At 35.3% G+C, this 14,743-nt stretch overlaps 1 protein-coding gene across 1 annotated transcript in view; it reads right to left on the minus strand.

Annotated features, from left to right (window-relative positions):
- LOC138161242 (solute carrier organic anion transporter family member 4C1-like) overlaps window positions 1–14,743 on the minus strand; it is a 139,622-nt gene that overhangs the window by 86,054 nt on the left and 38,825 nt on the right. The window contains exon 5 of the mRNA XM_069088055.1: window positions 5,859–5,980. Coding sequence (XP_068944156.1) covers window positions 5,859–5,980 — 122 coding nt within the window. The remainder of the gene's footprint in view (window positions 1–5,858; window positions 5,981–14,743) is intronic.

The following is a 14,743-nucleotide window of genomic DNA, read 5'->3' on the forward strand; positions in this document are numbered from 1 at the left end:
AGCAGAGTTGATTGCTACCCCTCTTCTAATGGGCATATAAGTCATTAGCCCATTGTTGTGATCATCTTTGGTCTAAGAGATATGGCTAATGACCATCCTTTTATTAATAAACATGCTGGCATTATTAATAAATGATTAAATTACCCAGAAATTATGTCTTTCAAACTTTTTAAGCTTCACAAATCCTATAAAATAGGTGCTATTATCATCCCTATTTTACAGATGAGGAAACTGAGAATCATAGAGGTTAAGGAACTAGCTCAGGGCCACACAGCTATTAAATGTTTGAGGAAGGACTGAGGTCCAGATCTTGCTCACTTCATTAAGCTGCCTGTGTGCTTCACATAGGCGGAAGTTCATGACAGTGTTAGATGTTTAAGGAAATGTACCTCCCCAGGCAGTCTCCCTTCTTTCCTTTAAATATATTTATGCAAGTACCAGATTGAAGATTTAGATCAGGAAGGAAACTTGGATTCAATTCCTCCTCCATTTTACAGTTATAGAATCATAGATTTAGAGCTGGATTTAGATAACTTAGAAGTTATCAAATACAATCTATCCATTTTACAGATGAGGAAAACAAGGCTCTGAGAGTTTAAGCAACTTGCCAAGGGTAGCATACACCATCCACTGCACTACTCAGCTGCCTCAACACAATTAAAAAAAGAGTTTTAATGAAAATAAAGTCAATGAAGGAAGACATACTTAGCAATGTATAGCTTTGCAATTAAAATATTGTTCTTATAGACTATGCTCATGTAATAAAGCCTAAGAAACTTATAAACTCTGCAAACATTCACAAGTATAAAATTCATGTCATTCTAAGATTTTCCTAACAGCCTTGTATGTAACTGCAAAAAATTAAAAGCAACTGTACTGACTAACAATAGGGAAAGAGTCAAATAAATTATGGTACATTAGTGTAATAGAATACTAGACATATTAGTGTAATGGAATACTAGACACAAAGAAAACTGGAAAAGGCTTTATGAAATAATACAAAAGAGAAAGAGTAGAACCAAAAGAATGAGCCAGACATTATGACCATATAAGAATAAAAATGATTAAAAAGTAATGGAAACAAAAAAAACTGATGGAAAATTAGAAAAAGAAATAGATGGAATTCAACTCTAGAAATATGATGATGCTACTTATTCAAAAGGAACAAATGGATAGAAATGTATTTGCATTGCATAGTAAAAAAATTCTTATGCAAAAAATTTCAGAAAAAAAGAAAGGGAAAAAAATAAAAAAACATTTGGGTTACAAATCAATGGAGGGAGAAAAATAAGTGAAATTGTTATACTAATTCTAACTTCAAAAGGTGTAAAGAAGGCCAAAGTAAATGCTATTCTGAACCTATTCTGATCAACACGCATGTTCCTGCCCTTAAGGAGCTTAGTTTTTATAAAGGGAAACTACACACACATACACACACACATGAATACACATAGAAAATATATATACATACATATGTATGTGAGTATGTATATGTGAATACAAAATATAAGAAATATAAGAAAAATAAAATGGTAGGAACACAAGGTGTCTAGTGGAATCAGGAAAGGTTTTATGTAGAAGGTAGCACCTGAGCAGAGTTTTAAAGAGGAAGAAGTGACAAAGGAGTACATTCCAGTTACAGTGAACAGCCAAGACAAAGGCAAGTAGCTGGCAGGGGAATGTCACACGTGAGCAACAAGGCCAATTTGGGTAGACTACATTCCAATTGCTAGAAAGGTTAGAACTGTCTCAGCTTCAATAATGACCAGAATAAACTGGGTCTAGAGTTAGAAAAATTTTTAAAAAATTTCATTTACCTCAAGGTTAATAGGAAGATAGTAATGGATGAATAAGGAGAAAGCAAAAGGACTCAACTCTTGTTTTACTTGTTTCGTCTGCCAAGAAAAATGATCTTAGGACAGAACAAAATTGGCTAATAATTAGAATTGAAAACAAAGATAAGCAACACAAGTAGTAAAGGTACTCTTGGGGCGGCCAGGTAGTACAGCAAGTAAGAGCACCAGCCCCAGTGTTGGGATGACCTGGGGATCAAATATGGGCTCAGATACTTAGCACCACACCCAGAAATAACTGGCCGTGTAAGCTTGAGCAAGTTACTTAACCCCAATTGCTTAAAAAAGAGGTACTCTTAAAAAAGTTTAAATCACCTGACCTGAATGTAAAGATCTTAAAAGACCATGAAGAATGGAAGAGGTACTATGGGATTAGGAAATAAAAGCAAATACCTGGATTTTTTTAAAGGGAAATAAGGGATGGAAGTAGAGGGGAGGGAGAATCTACAAAGTATAGGCTTGATTTTGATTCCAGGAAGAATTCTAGAATGTATGAAATAGATAATGAAAGTCTAGAAAAGAAGATAATGATCACAGAGAACCAACTTCATCATGAGTATATCATGAAAATTTAACCTCTTTTTCTCTCTTGATAGGGGAACTACATTGGTACATTAGGGAAATGTGATAAATATATTTAACAAAGTTTCTCAAGAATGTTACTGTAAACTCGGTAAGAGAAAGGAGCACTAGACAATAGAGAAAACAGTATAATTTGGCATATTCAGAAATGGCTGAATGACTAGACCCAGAGTACTCATTAAAGGGCTGATACCAATTTGGATAAAGGTCTTTACTATCTTCCCCCAGGTAGCTTCCTTCTCCCTGGGCACTTTAACATTTAAATTAATGATTCAGCTAAAGGCATATATGATATGCTTATCAAATATGCAAGTGATACAAAGCTGTGTTATGGGAATGGAATCTAAGATCTTCCCTGCCCCTAGGCCTCTTAATAGGCTGAAGTGACTCTGAGAACCTTCCTTGATTTGAAAATATATTCTTCCCCTTAATAGGCTGAATGTGGTCACATGGAGCCTGTGGCTGGAGGCTTGTTTTTCAGGAATGCCCACACCTTGGTGCTCTGTGATTGGGCAGTGGGTCAAGAGGGCTGTGACATTCTCTGAGCCAGAAGAAGGCTATATATACCCTCATGTGAGATTTTGTTTTGGGGATCACTGAGAAGAGTTGCATGATTTCGCCAGATGAGACTCTGGGCAGCCGTTGAGCCCCCAGCTTTGAAAACCCAGATGTTGGTGCTTCCCTCTCTGGTAACTGACTAGGTATGGATGTAATGGTCAGACAGTTGGAAGCCTGTCTTCTGATGCTTCTCTGTATTTGTTGTCTGCTTGTAACTTGTTTGTATTCTCTGAAGTTCGGGGTGCTGACCTTTTCTCCCTGAACTAGGTAAATGACATATATTTGATTAAAGCAAGATTGTTGACCCATTTTGAATTGCTTTCCTTTAGAAAAGCAGATCTAAGAACCTGTGTTGGCAGCCACCCTAGGTATGATAGGGTGCTTGCTGCTACAAGCTGTGAGGGATAGCAAAGTTGTTGGATGACGGGATCTGAATCCAAAATAATACAAGTAGGTTAGAATTCTGGTTGGAATAAAATAACACAAAATTTAATAAGGTTAAGTTAAAAAAAATAAATACTATAGGTACAAGATCGGGAAAGCATGGCTAGGCATAGTTAATTGAAAATGATAAGAAAGTTTTAATGGACAATATGCCCAATTTTAGTGAAAAGTATGATAACAGTAGCCAAAAAAGTCAATACCATCTTAGGCTGCAGGAAGAAGGAAGGAGCTGACATTCTATTGTTCTAGGCCACAGTAAAATCACATCCAGAGTATTGTGTTCTTTATGGATGTCACATTTTAGCAAAGATAACTTATAAATTACAGAGTATCCAGTGAAGGGCAACCTGTATATGGTATGATAAAGAGACTCAAGATCATGACATATTAGGATCAGGAGAAGAAGTTGGGGTCTTTCACCTAGAAAAGGGCCATCATTTTTGAGAAGTGTTAGATTTGTTCTGCTAGGTTCCAAATAGTTCAGATACAGAATCCCACATTTGCTTAACTTCAACAAGCATTTATTCAGCACATACTATGTACAAAACACTGTGCCAGGTGCTCGAGATACCAATAGAAAACCACAGCAAAATAATCTGTGAGTTCGAGGATACATGTAAAAAAGGAAAAAATCATTTGAGGAAGAAGAAAGGACATACACTAAGAACATTAAGAAAGCACCATGTTGGAGGCAGACTTGAGATGAACTTCAAAGGTCATTAAGGATTCTAATAGGGGAAGGTGAAGGAGGTCATGAATCACAGATATAGGACATAAAGATGTACAAAGACAACAAGTTGGAAGATCAGTTTCTGTCTTTGGGGAACAATAAATGTTTGGAGCATGGAATATGTGGAGGAGAATATTGTGAAATGCATGAAAAGACTGGTTGCAACTAGACTGTGAAAGGTTTCGAATGTCCAGCTTGGTGAATTTGAGGTTTAATCTAAAGGAAAGAGAGAACCACAGAAAACCATGAGGTAGGAGAGTGACATAGTCAGATAATTTTGACAGTTGTGTGGAAAATGGACTAGAGAAGGAAAAGTTTGTGAACAGAAAACCAGTGAAAGACAATGAAGGCCTGAATTAGGGTAATGGTTGTTAAGTGGAAAAATAGGGATGGATGCCAGTAATGTTGTAGAGAAAGAACCAACAAGATTTGGAAGCTAAGTAATCATTAGGAATCAGAAAGAGAAAAAATTCAAACATTTTGAAGTTACAGCTGGAATGGACCTGGAAGGTGCCCTTGGAAAGAACAGAAGGGGTCAGATGAGGGGCATATTTAGAGAAAAGATAATAATTTACTTTGGATTTATTGAATTTGAAATGTGGGATACACAGATAGAGATGACCAGTTGGCAGAAAAAAATTAACAAATACATGGCTTTGGCAAAGTAATTAAACAAAATAAGAAAAATTAGGAACAGTAATATAAAGTCAGATACCACCAAAAAAAAAAAAGATTTGAACAGTTTTACTACTCAGTTCTCTTAAAGAATTAAGGACTAATCATGCAGAAAAGATATACTTCTAGATATTTGTTAAATGGAAATTTTTCCCCAAATAGATTATTATGATTTAGGCCAATAGGAACTATTTTGTTCTAATAAATTAAGGGCACACTTATCTGAAATATGAAATAATGGTAATGATGACTATTATTTTACTGAAATTATTTAGTCAATAAAATGTACTGTTACAATAAGATTATATTAAGTTTATTTAAATCATAAAATAATAATATATTACAGTTTAGTGCTTTTAAAGTACTTGTACATGTTATTTTATCCATAGAGCCATCCCATGAATGCAAAGTAGATTTTTTTTTCCAGATCACTTGCTACCGTGTTTCCCCGATAATAAGACACTGTCTTATTATTTTTTTTGGAAAGAAAAACACCAGAGGGCTTATTTTCAGGGGAGGGCTTATGTTGTCCTGCCTCAGCTCTCCTCTGCGGCACTGCTCTCAATGGCGCCAGCAAGCAAATCACTGGGGAAGAACAGGATGACGCGCTCACTGCTGCAGCTCTGATTGGATGCAGCTCGGAGCACGGCATGCGTTTCACCCGGGGGGGGGCAGGATGGTGCATACAGAGGGTACTGTAATGTAGCGTGTAGCACAGGGGATCACCTTCACTACAGTAGCAATCTCAATAGGGCTTATTTTCGGGGGAGGGCTTATTTTAGAGGAATCTTACACAGTAAGGGGAGGGCTTATTTTCGGGATAGGTCTTATTATCGGGGAAACACGGTAATTGAAATAGATTTTTACTGGAGTAATACTTCTACCCTCTAGGAACAAAACAACAAGTCAAATGGTAACAAAGAAAAATAAATATACTAGTCAGGCAAGTCTTAGATTTCAGTACCTACTCTAAGAATGAGGTTTATTTTAAGAAATTATTTTTTTTTAACATTTACCTGGTAAATGCTTTGGAAAGCAAGAAAAAGGTATAATCATAGACCATCCCAGGAAGCAGGAAATAAGAAACCCTATCCACCATGCACCCAGCCAACGTGGATCATCTTCAGTGATGTCAGTGCTTAAATAAGAAAACAAAAAGATTCAAATCTAGTTTCTTATTACAAATAAACACAGAAGTACTTTTTTACTTTGATATTATAAGACAGAGGCCATGTCCTGTATTATCTTTTCATCTCCCCAGTGCTTAGCAAGTGCTTTATACACAATAGTAGCTACTTAACAAATGATTGCTGAATGAATGATTAGATAGAAATTCCTTCTGAGGCAGAATGGCACTAATTTATCAATTCATAAGCATATATTAAGGTGTTAGGCAAACAAAAATAAACTGAAACTGTCTCGGCCCTTGAGGTGTTTATACTTGTTTTATATAGTAGACCCACTCATAGACAGTTTGTGTAATATTTTGTCATATGAGTCACTAGTTTATATTATAATTACCAAAAAAAAAAGGTCTCTGTGGTTTTTGTCCCTAATGCCGCCAACTTTTTAAAACACATCAGTATGCAAATTGGGGCAGCTTCCATAGAAAGTAATATGAAGCAAAAATACTAAAATATCTACAGATGAAATCCTGTTGTTACCAAGTTCATGGAGCAAGGAGATTATTTTGTTATGGAGTTCTTATAATGTGTATATTTGATCACTAAAATCAGATTCTCAAGATCTAAAAATGATACAGGCTTAAGACCTATATATTTATCACAAAATAACTGCAAAATAGTGCTCTGAAAAGAGAAATGTGGCATGTAAATTGTCTTGTATTCCTTTCCTGCACTTAGTACTTTTGTGTTTATTTGGGAGTACTTTTATTGGTGTTTTTGGAATTCAAATGGGTTCCTATGACTGGGGTTTGTGGGAGAGAGTTGAAATATTTCATATCAGGAGGTAATGGAGAAAGGATTTACAGAGGAAAGAGGAAATATTCATTGAAATCTGTCCAAATTAGTGTAAAGGGTCCAAATATAACTTCACATGATCCTTTCCCCTTCTAGTCCTAAAAAAGCACAAATTATATATTGTTCTCCTATAATTTGGGTTCAAAAAAATAAACCTAATAAGCACTGGATAGGGAAAGCATGAGTCAACTGACTATTATAATGATCAATTCTGGTCCTCAGCAATAGATGATGGAATACACTTCCCTTATCTTAGAAGGGAGGTAGGATACTGCAGGGTGCTATACACCATCAGATGTTATCAATGTATTGGTTGGTTTAGCTTAACTCTTTTTCTTTGTTACAATGGAGGGTTCAAGTGTGAATGTTATAACATCAGGATTATGATTATGGCATAAAAACAATTTTTTTTAAATTGGTGCCTTTGGTGGATTGAAAACTCATTATGAAAAATTGTGTTACTTCAAAAAGTCAATGCTATGGAGAAGCATATTCATGATAAAGAAGTTGACAGTTTGGGGGAGACCAGGTGGCTCAGTGAGTAAGAGCACTGGCCCCAGAGTCGGGATGACCTGGGATTGAATCTGGACTCAGATACTTAGCACCACACCCAGAAATACCTGGCCGTGTAACCTTAAGCAAGTTACTTAACCCTAATTGCTTAAAAAAAAAAAAGTTGACAGTTTTTCTGAACTCAACTCTGCCCTGCTCAGACCACATTTGGAACACTCTCTGCTCCGGTTTGAGGATCAAACTTTCAAAAAGGACAATGATAAGTTGAAACATCTCTAAAGGTAATCTACCAAGATGATGAAAAAACTGGAGACATTCCACCAACAGACTCGTGGAAGACTCTGGAGGACCTGATAACTATAAGATGGCTTAACTTTGTTCTGCTTATTCCAAGAAGGCAGAATTAGAAGAAGCAATGTATGGAAGCTACAGGGAAGATGCAAGGGAAATTACAATTAAAACTGCAATAAAAAATTACAAAAATGGAATGTATTGCTTTTTCTCTTTATTAAAGGTCTTCAAGGAAAAGCAGACATTCACTTGCCAAGTATTTCGTGGAGAGAATTTTAGAGCACACAGGTTGGACTAGATGGCATCTTAGAAATCTTAATTTATAATTCTGTAAATCTGGTTCCCCTTCTAGACCACTGGAAAATAGCTACAGATAAGGGTTCTAAGGGAAAAAAAAGTTATAAAAATTCACATTTGAATATATTCCACCAAGGAACACCACTGTGACTAGCCTCCCTCACCCCTCCATGTCGTATAGAAACATTTCTGCTCCATTTTGGGCAATCACTTGAGTTATGGTCCCCTTGAGATGGGTCAGTTCCTTGTGTCCCCATGTTAGCAAAACAGAAGGACAAGTATTATTTACCCATGCAGGACAGAAGGGGAGAAGGTGGACTGTTCTGGAAATTGACCTGTAAGTGACTCTAGGGGAGTTAGTTTGAATGGTAAGGAGCAAAGAGATGTTGATGTTTTCCCCTAATACTGGTACAAAGCAATCAAGCCTAAAGAGAGAGAGAAGAAAACAGTAGAACGTTTGTGGTAGTAAAGCTGAATAGCTGCAATGGTGTTGGGTAGCTGGGTGTTTTCATTTTTTCATGTGTTTCGGTGTGCCCTGTTGTTTCACTGCCCATTCCAAGAAGGCTATCAAAAAGATGTATCTCTTGTTGTGCATGCCTGGGGCCTTATTTAAGGTCTAGGAACTGATACCTGTAGCATCATTTCAAGAGTTCATCTATGATAATTATATGTCTTAAGCTCAGCAAAATATAAGTACTTTCTAAAGCTACTCCCTTTCTCTTCACCTAACAAGAGTGAATGAATCACACATTATTGAGAAAATTGGTGACCCTATGGCCTAAGTAGAGATTCGTATCCTACAGGTAATACTACCATTTTGGAGGCTGTCCACCCAAAAATGGTTGATCCATTGGTACAAAAATCTAGAGAATGTTTCAGGGGTCCTTTTTTTTAAAGTAAGAACAGATAAACTAGGAGAAAATGGGATGAAGAGTGGAGAGAACTTATATAACTGCAGTCTACAAGTAAAAGTATATAGAGATGTGGATGGAGTAGGGGGATAGGCATCACATAAATGTCCCTTTTGTTTAAACTGCTCAAAGGGGAGCAGAACACACACTTTCACAATTATATACAAAGGTAGCTAGATAGTGAAATGGACAGAGTACTGGATTTGGAGTCAAGAGACTTTGGTCAGTCAATAAAAATTCACTATCTACGGTACATCAGGCTCTACTACCTGTTGGAGATACAAAGAAAAGTGAAAGACAGATCCTGATCTCAGGAAACTCATGGTCTGATGGGAGACATAGCATGCAAACAAGCCATGTACCAAAAAGCTTCCTGCCTGACAAAGTGGGAACAATCATAGGAGTGGCATTAGAATTAAGAATTAGGAAAGGATTCCTGTAGAAGGCAGGATTTCACCTGGAATGTGGAGGAATCCAGAAAGCAGAGATGAAGAGGGAAAGCATTTCAGGCATGGGGAATAGCCACTGAATATGCCCCAAGTCAGGAGATGTAGTGTCTTCTATGATGAACAAGAAAGAGGGCAGTGTCACTGGATCACAGAACATGTTGAGGTGTATAAGATATAAGAAGACTGGAAAGAGAGGGAAAGGAAGGTCACGAAGGGCTTTGGATGCCAAATAGGATTTATATATGATTATATATAATACATATGACAGTGATCATGTTTACTAAATGGGGATGGGGGGTGTGTGTGACATGATCAGAACCGAGCTTTAGGAAGATCACTTTGACAGCTGAGTGGAGGATGAACTGGAGTGGGGAGAGATTTGAGACAGGGAGACCAACAAGAAGACTATTACAGCAGTTCAGACTGTAGGTGATGAGGGCCTGCACCAAGGTGGTAGCAGTGTCAGAGAAGAGAAGGCAATATGTGCCATTACCAAGTAAAATGGAGAAGACCTGATAACAGACTGAATAGGGAAGTGTGAGAGAAAAAAGTTGAATATGACACCTAGCTTGTGAGCCTGGAATTGGGACACAATGGTGGCACTCTCAACAGTAACAGGAAAGTTAGGAAGAGGGAAGAATTGGGGTGAAAGATAATGAGTTCAGTTTTGGACATATTGAAATGTCTAAAGGATACCCATTTCACGATGTCTAATAAGGGTCGGAGATGTGAGACTGGAGAGCATCAGAGAGATCAGGAATGGATAAGTAGATCTGAGAATCACCAGCATTGAGATGATAATTGAATACATGGAAGTTGATGAGAGCTGAGTTCAAACTTGACCTTAGACACTTAATGGCTGCGTGATCCTAAGCAAGGCACTTAACCCCTATTTGCCTCAATTTCCTCACTTGTATAATGAGAATAACAATAGCACATAGCTCTTTGTGAAGTTAAAATGAAATAACATTAAAGCACCAAAGAAAGGCTATCATCATCATCATCATCATCATCATCATCAGACATGCACACACACAAAGAGTCTGGTTAGGAATACATTAACTTCAAAAGGAATACAGTAAGGAATAGGTAGAGGGGAAAGGAGATGACTGTAAGGGGGAAGGTGAATCTAGGGAGGGATTTTTCATAAGCAAAACAATCTCTAAGTTTGGAGAAGGGTTAGTGATTAGAGGGAAGATCAAAAAGAAAGGGTAAGAACTCATCATAAATATGGGGCAGGAATAAAGAGAAGAAAAAGCATAAGAAAATAGGATTGGAAGAAATACTTAATTACCATTAATAATAAATGTAAGTATAAAAGGAATTACCTCATCCATAAAACAAGAGGAAAACATAAAGGATTAGAAAACAAAATTTAACAATATGTTATTTATAAGAAAACACATTTGAAACACTTGCACAGAGTTAAAATAAAAGCAAAATCTACGATGTTTCAGCTGAGCGCTTGGCTCAGCTGAGCCAAAAACAAATAAATAAATAAACAAACAATGCAAAGATTACAAGTATAATTTAGACAAGGAAGAATAAAAAATAGATTTAATTAAAAGAGACAAATGGGAAACAACATTTTGCTGAAAAGTAACGATAATAAATTAATTTAAGTACTTAAAATATACCAAATGGCACAGGATCTAAATTCTTAAAGAAAAAAAAAACAAATTAATTATATGGAGAAATAGATAGTAAAACTATAATAGTGGAAGAGATCTCAATGTACCTACATTTAGCCCTGGGTAAATCTTAGCAAAAAATTAAATAGTTAAGAACTAAATAGAATTTTATTACAGCTAAATAGGATAGACTTCCCATTATTATTGAATGGGAATATAAGGAATTATGTATATTTTTCAGCTGTATAATCTGCAAAATGGATTATGTATGATGACATAAAACCTCAAAAATGCAGAAGAGCAAATATTAAAGACATCTTTTACTAATTACTTTCCAATAAAAAATATATTAAAGGGCCATAAAAAAGTATTAAAAAACTGAAGAAATGACTTAATCCTTCAGAATTGGCAGATCAAAGAACAAATCACAGAAAGGCCAGGTAATTTCATTAAATGATAGAAATAAGAGAACATAGCAAAATCTGGGAGATGCAGTCAAAGCATCTCTAAACATTTTCATTTATAAAAGAAGAGATCAATGGGCATTCAGTTAAAAAAACAATTAGAATCATAAAAATTAAAAAAAATTAAACACCAAAAATCAAGTAATAAATGAACAAAAGCATGGACAAAAACACTGAACCAATCAGTAAAACTTGGAGCTAGGTGCTAGGTTGTGAGCCTAGTATTGGTACACAATTGTGGTACCCTCTACAGTAACAGGAAAGTTAGGAAAAGGGAAGAAAACTAGGGGAAGTGTGAGGGGATAAAATAGATAAATCATTAGGTAATTAGTTTCTCTCTTCTTTTTAATCTAAGTTATCCGTAATAAAAATTTTAAGGTAGAATTCACAATACAAGAAGAAGAAATAAAGAACACTCATAGAAACTATTTTGTACAACTATATGCCATAAAACCAACTTATTTGAAACAATGAAACAAATATAATGTACAAAAATTAATAGAGCAAGAAACAGAGACTATAAATAATCCAATCTAAAACAAAAAAAAAAACAAGCCATAAAGAGACATTTAAAGATAAAAACAAAAACCAGGAACAAATGTATTCACAAGTGAATTCACTGAAATATTAAAATAAAATTTAATTCCAATATTACAAAAAAAGTTTGCAAAAATAGCAAAAGAAGGGATCCTTTTGAATGCCTTTTGAGAAAAATATGGCCTTGCTACATAGAAAAGGGAGAGTCAAAACAGAAGAAGAATACTATGGACCAACATTACTAAGAAACATTGATACAAAAATTTAAAATAAATTATTAAACTTGCTAAAATAACATATTTGAAAGATTATTATGCACTATGACTTAGATGTTGCTTTAATATTAATAAAATTAATATTAATAAAGTAATAAATAATAATATTAATAAATAAATATAAATATTAATTAATAATTAATTAACCATATTAATGACAAAATGCCAAAAAATTGTATGATTATATCAACAGATGCAAAAAAAGCTTTTAACAAAGTGCAATACTTATTTCTGTTAAAAAATTTTAAAAATAGGAGTTAATGGACCTTTACTTTAACATAATAAAGTATATCTTAAATCAGGAGCTAGCATTATATGCTACAGGAGAAACTAGAATCCTTTCCAATAAAATCAGAGGTAAAGCAACAATTTTCATTGTCAACACTTTAATTTGACATCATACTAGAAATGCTGGCCATAGAAACAAGACATAAAAAAACTGAGGAAACAAGCATTGACAATGAAGAAATTAAACCATCACTTTTATATATTACATGATGTGCTAAAAGAATTTTAAAGAAACAACTAAAAATTAATCGGAAAACCTAATAATATCAGTAAAGTTGCAGGATAAAACATAAATCCACACAAATTATTATTTCTTTATAAAACCAATAAAACCCAGCAGGGAGAGATAGAGAAATTCCATCTAAAATAACTAGAGAATGTGTAAAATACTTGGTAATATACCTACCAAGATATATATAAAAACTATATTAATACTTCTAATAAAGAGCTAATTAGAGAAATATTAATTCCTTGAGGACAGGATGTGCCAATATAATAAAATGACATTATAACCTAAATCATTTACTTATTCAATGCTACACCAAATAAACCTCCAGAGGAAGATTTTACAGACATAGAAACGTAATAATGAATTCACATGGAGGCACAAATGTTAAGAATTTCAAGTAAAATAATGAAAAAGTGAGCATGAAGAAGACCTAGTAATAGCAGATCTCAAACTATACTACAAAGAAGTAATTATCAAAACAATTTCATACTTGTTTAAATATAAAGTTTTATCAGTGTGACAGATTAGGCACAAAATACACAAAAGCAAGGAACCTAGTAGCCTAGGGTTCAATAATTACAATAGTTAACCCCTATGAGAATTGGACAACAATATGGAAGAAACTAAATTTACCACTACCTCATAACTTTCGTCAATATAAGTTCCAAATGTATATTTGGATGTATAAACAAATCAGAGATACATGAGAAAAATTTGATTTCAGATTTATGGACAGAAAATTTCATAATCAAATCTCAGTCTTTGCAGCTAGGAGTTAACTGAAGCCTTATATACACGAGAGTATAGTAATACAAGGAACATCATGGCCAGTGTTTCTGTTTTAGCACCTCTGATCAGTTGACTGACAAGAGAAACAAAATCCAAAATAGGAGAAACAGCCTGCTAAAGGAAAAAGCACTGGAGTCCTTAAAAAGACATCCACTGGGGCAGCTAGGTGGTGCGGTGAATAGAGTCAGGAGAACCTGTGTTCAAATCCAGCCTCAGGCACTTAACACACACACACACACACACACATACACACACACACAAAACTAGCCGTGTGATCTTGGGCAAGTTACTTAACCCCAACTGTCCTACCAAAAAAAAGCAAAAAAAAAAAAAAAAAGACATCCACCATCGTCATACCTGAAACAATATTTTTCTGAGGCCATAGTCAGACTCAGGAGAATTCAGAAATTGAAGTGTAGACCCTGTGGAACAACTGTAGAACTCTGATATGGTGACAGAAATGTGTGATAATGGCAAGAGAAGTCATTCATTAGCAGTATGATTGTTCTAACAGAAGACTATTCCAGTAGTGTTAGAAATGGCAGTTTTGAAAATAGTACAGAATTAGAGTGGTTTTTACAGTAATACTCTGATGTGGGTTAGAAGGTTGTTACCTGTAGTTTCTATTACCTGGTAATAATGGCATTTAGAAAGATTCTACAGAGAAAGAGCATTCATGAGTGAACTAATTTTGTTGGAATGACATCAAAGATGCATAGATTAGAAAGAAGGATGCCCTGTGAGAAGGGAGAAAGGAAGAATGGGGGAAATTATCTCACATAAAAGAGGCACACAAGGAAGAGATTTTACATTAGAGAGAAGGGGGATGGGGCAGGAAAAGCTTTAGCCTCAATCATATCTACATTGGTTCAAAGAGAAAAAATATGTACATATGCAACTGGTAATTGAAATCTATCTTACTTAACCGGGAAGTAGTAGAGGAAGGTGACAAAAGAAAGGTGGGTGGGGGTATTCATAAAAGGGAAGGCAGATAAAAGAAAGCAGTGATTAGAAGCAAAACAGACTTTTAAGGAGGAACAAGAAAAAAAGAGAGAGGGGGCAGCCAGGTAGCACAGCAAGTAAGAGCACCGGCCCCAGTGTCAGGATGACCTGGAGATCGAATCCGGGCTCAGATACTTAGCACCACACCCAGAAATAACTGGCCATGTAACCTTGAGCAAGTTATTTAAGCCCAATTGCTTAGAGAGAGAGAAAAAGAGAGAGAGAGAGAGAGAGAGAGAGAGAGAG

The sequence above is a fragment of the Petaurus breviceps genome, unplaced genomic scaffold (assembly GCF_028583685.1).
Source record: "Petaurus breviceps papuanus isolate PSGF00001 unplaced genomic scaffold, PetGlider_PUasm1.0 184, whole genome shotgun sequence".
Taxonomy (NCBI): Eukaryota; Metazoa; Chordata; class Mammalia; order Diprotodontia; family Petauridae; genus Petaurus; species Petaurus breviceps.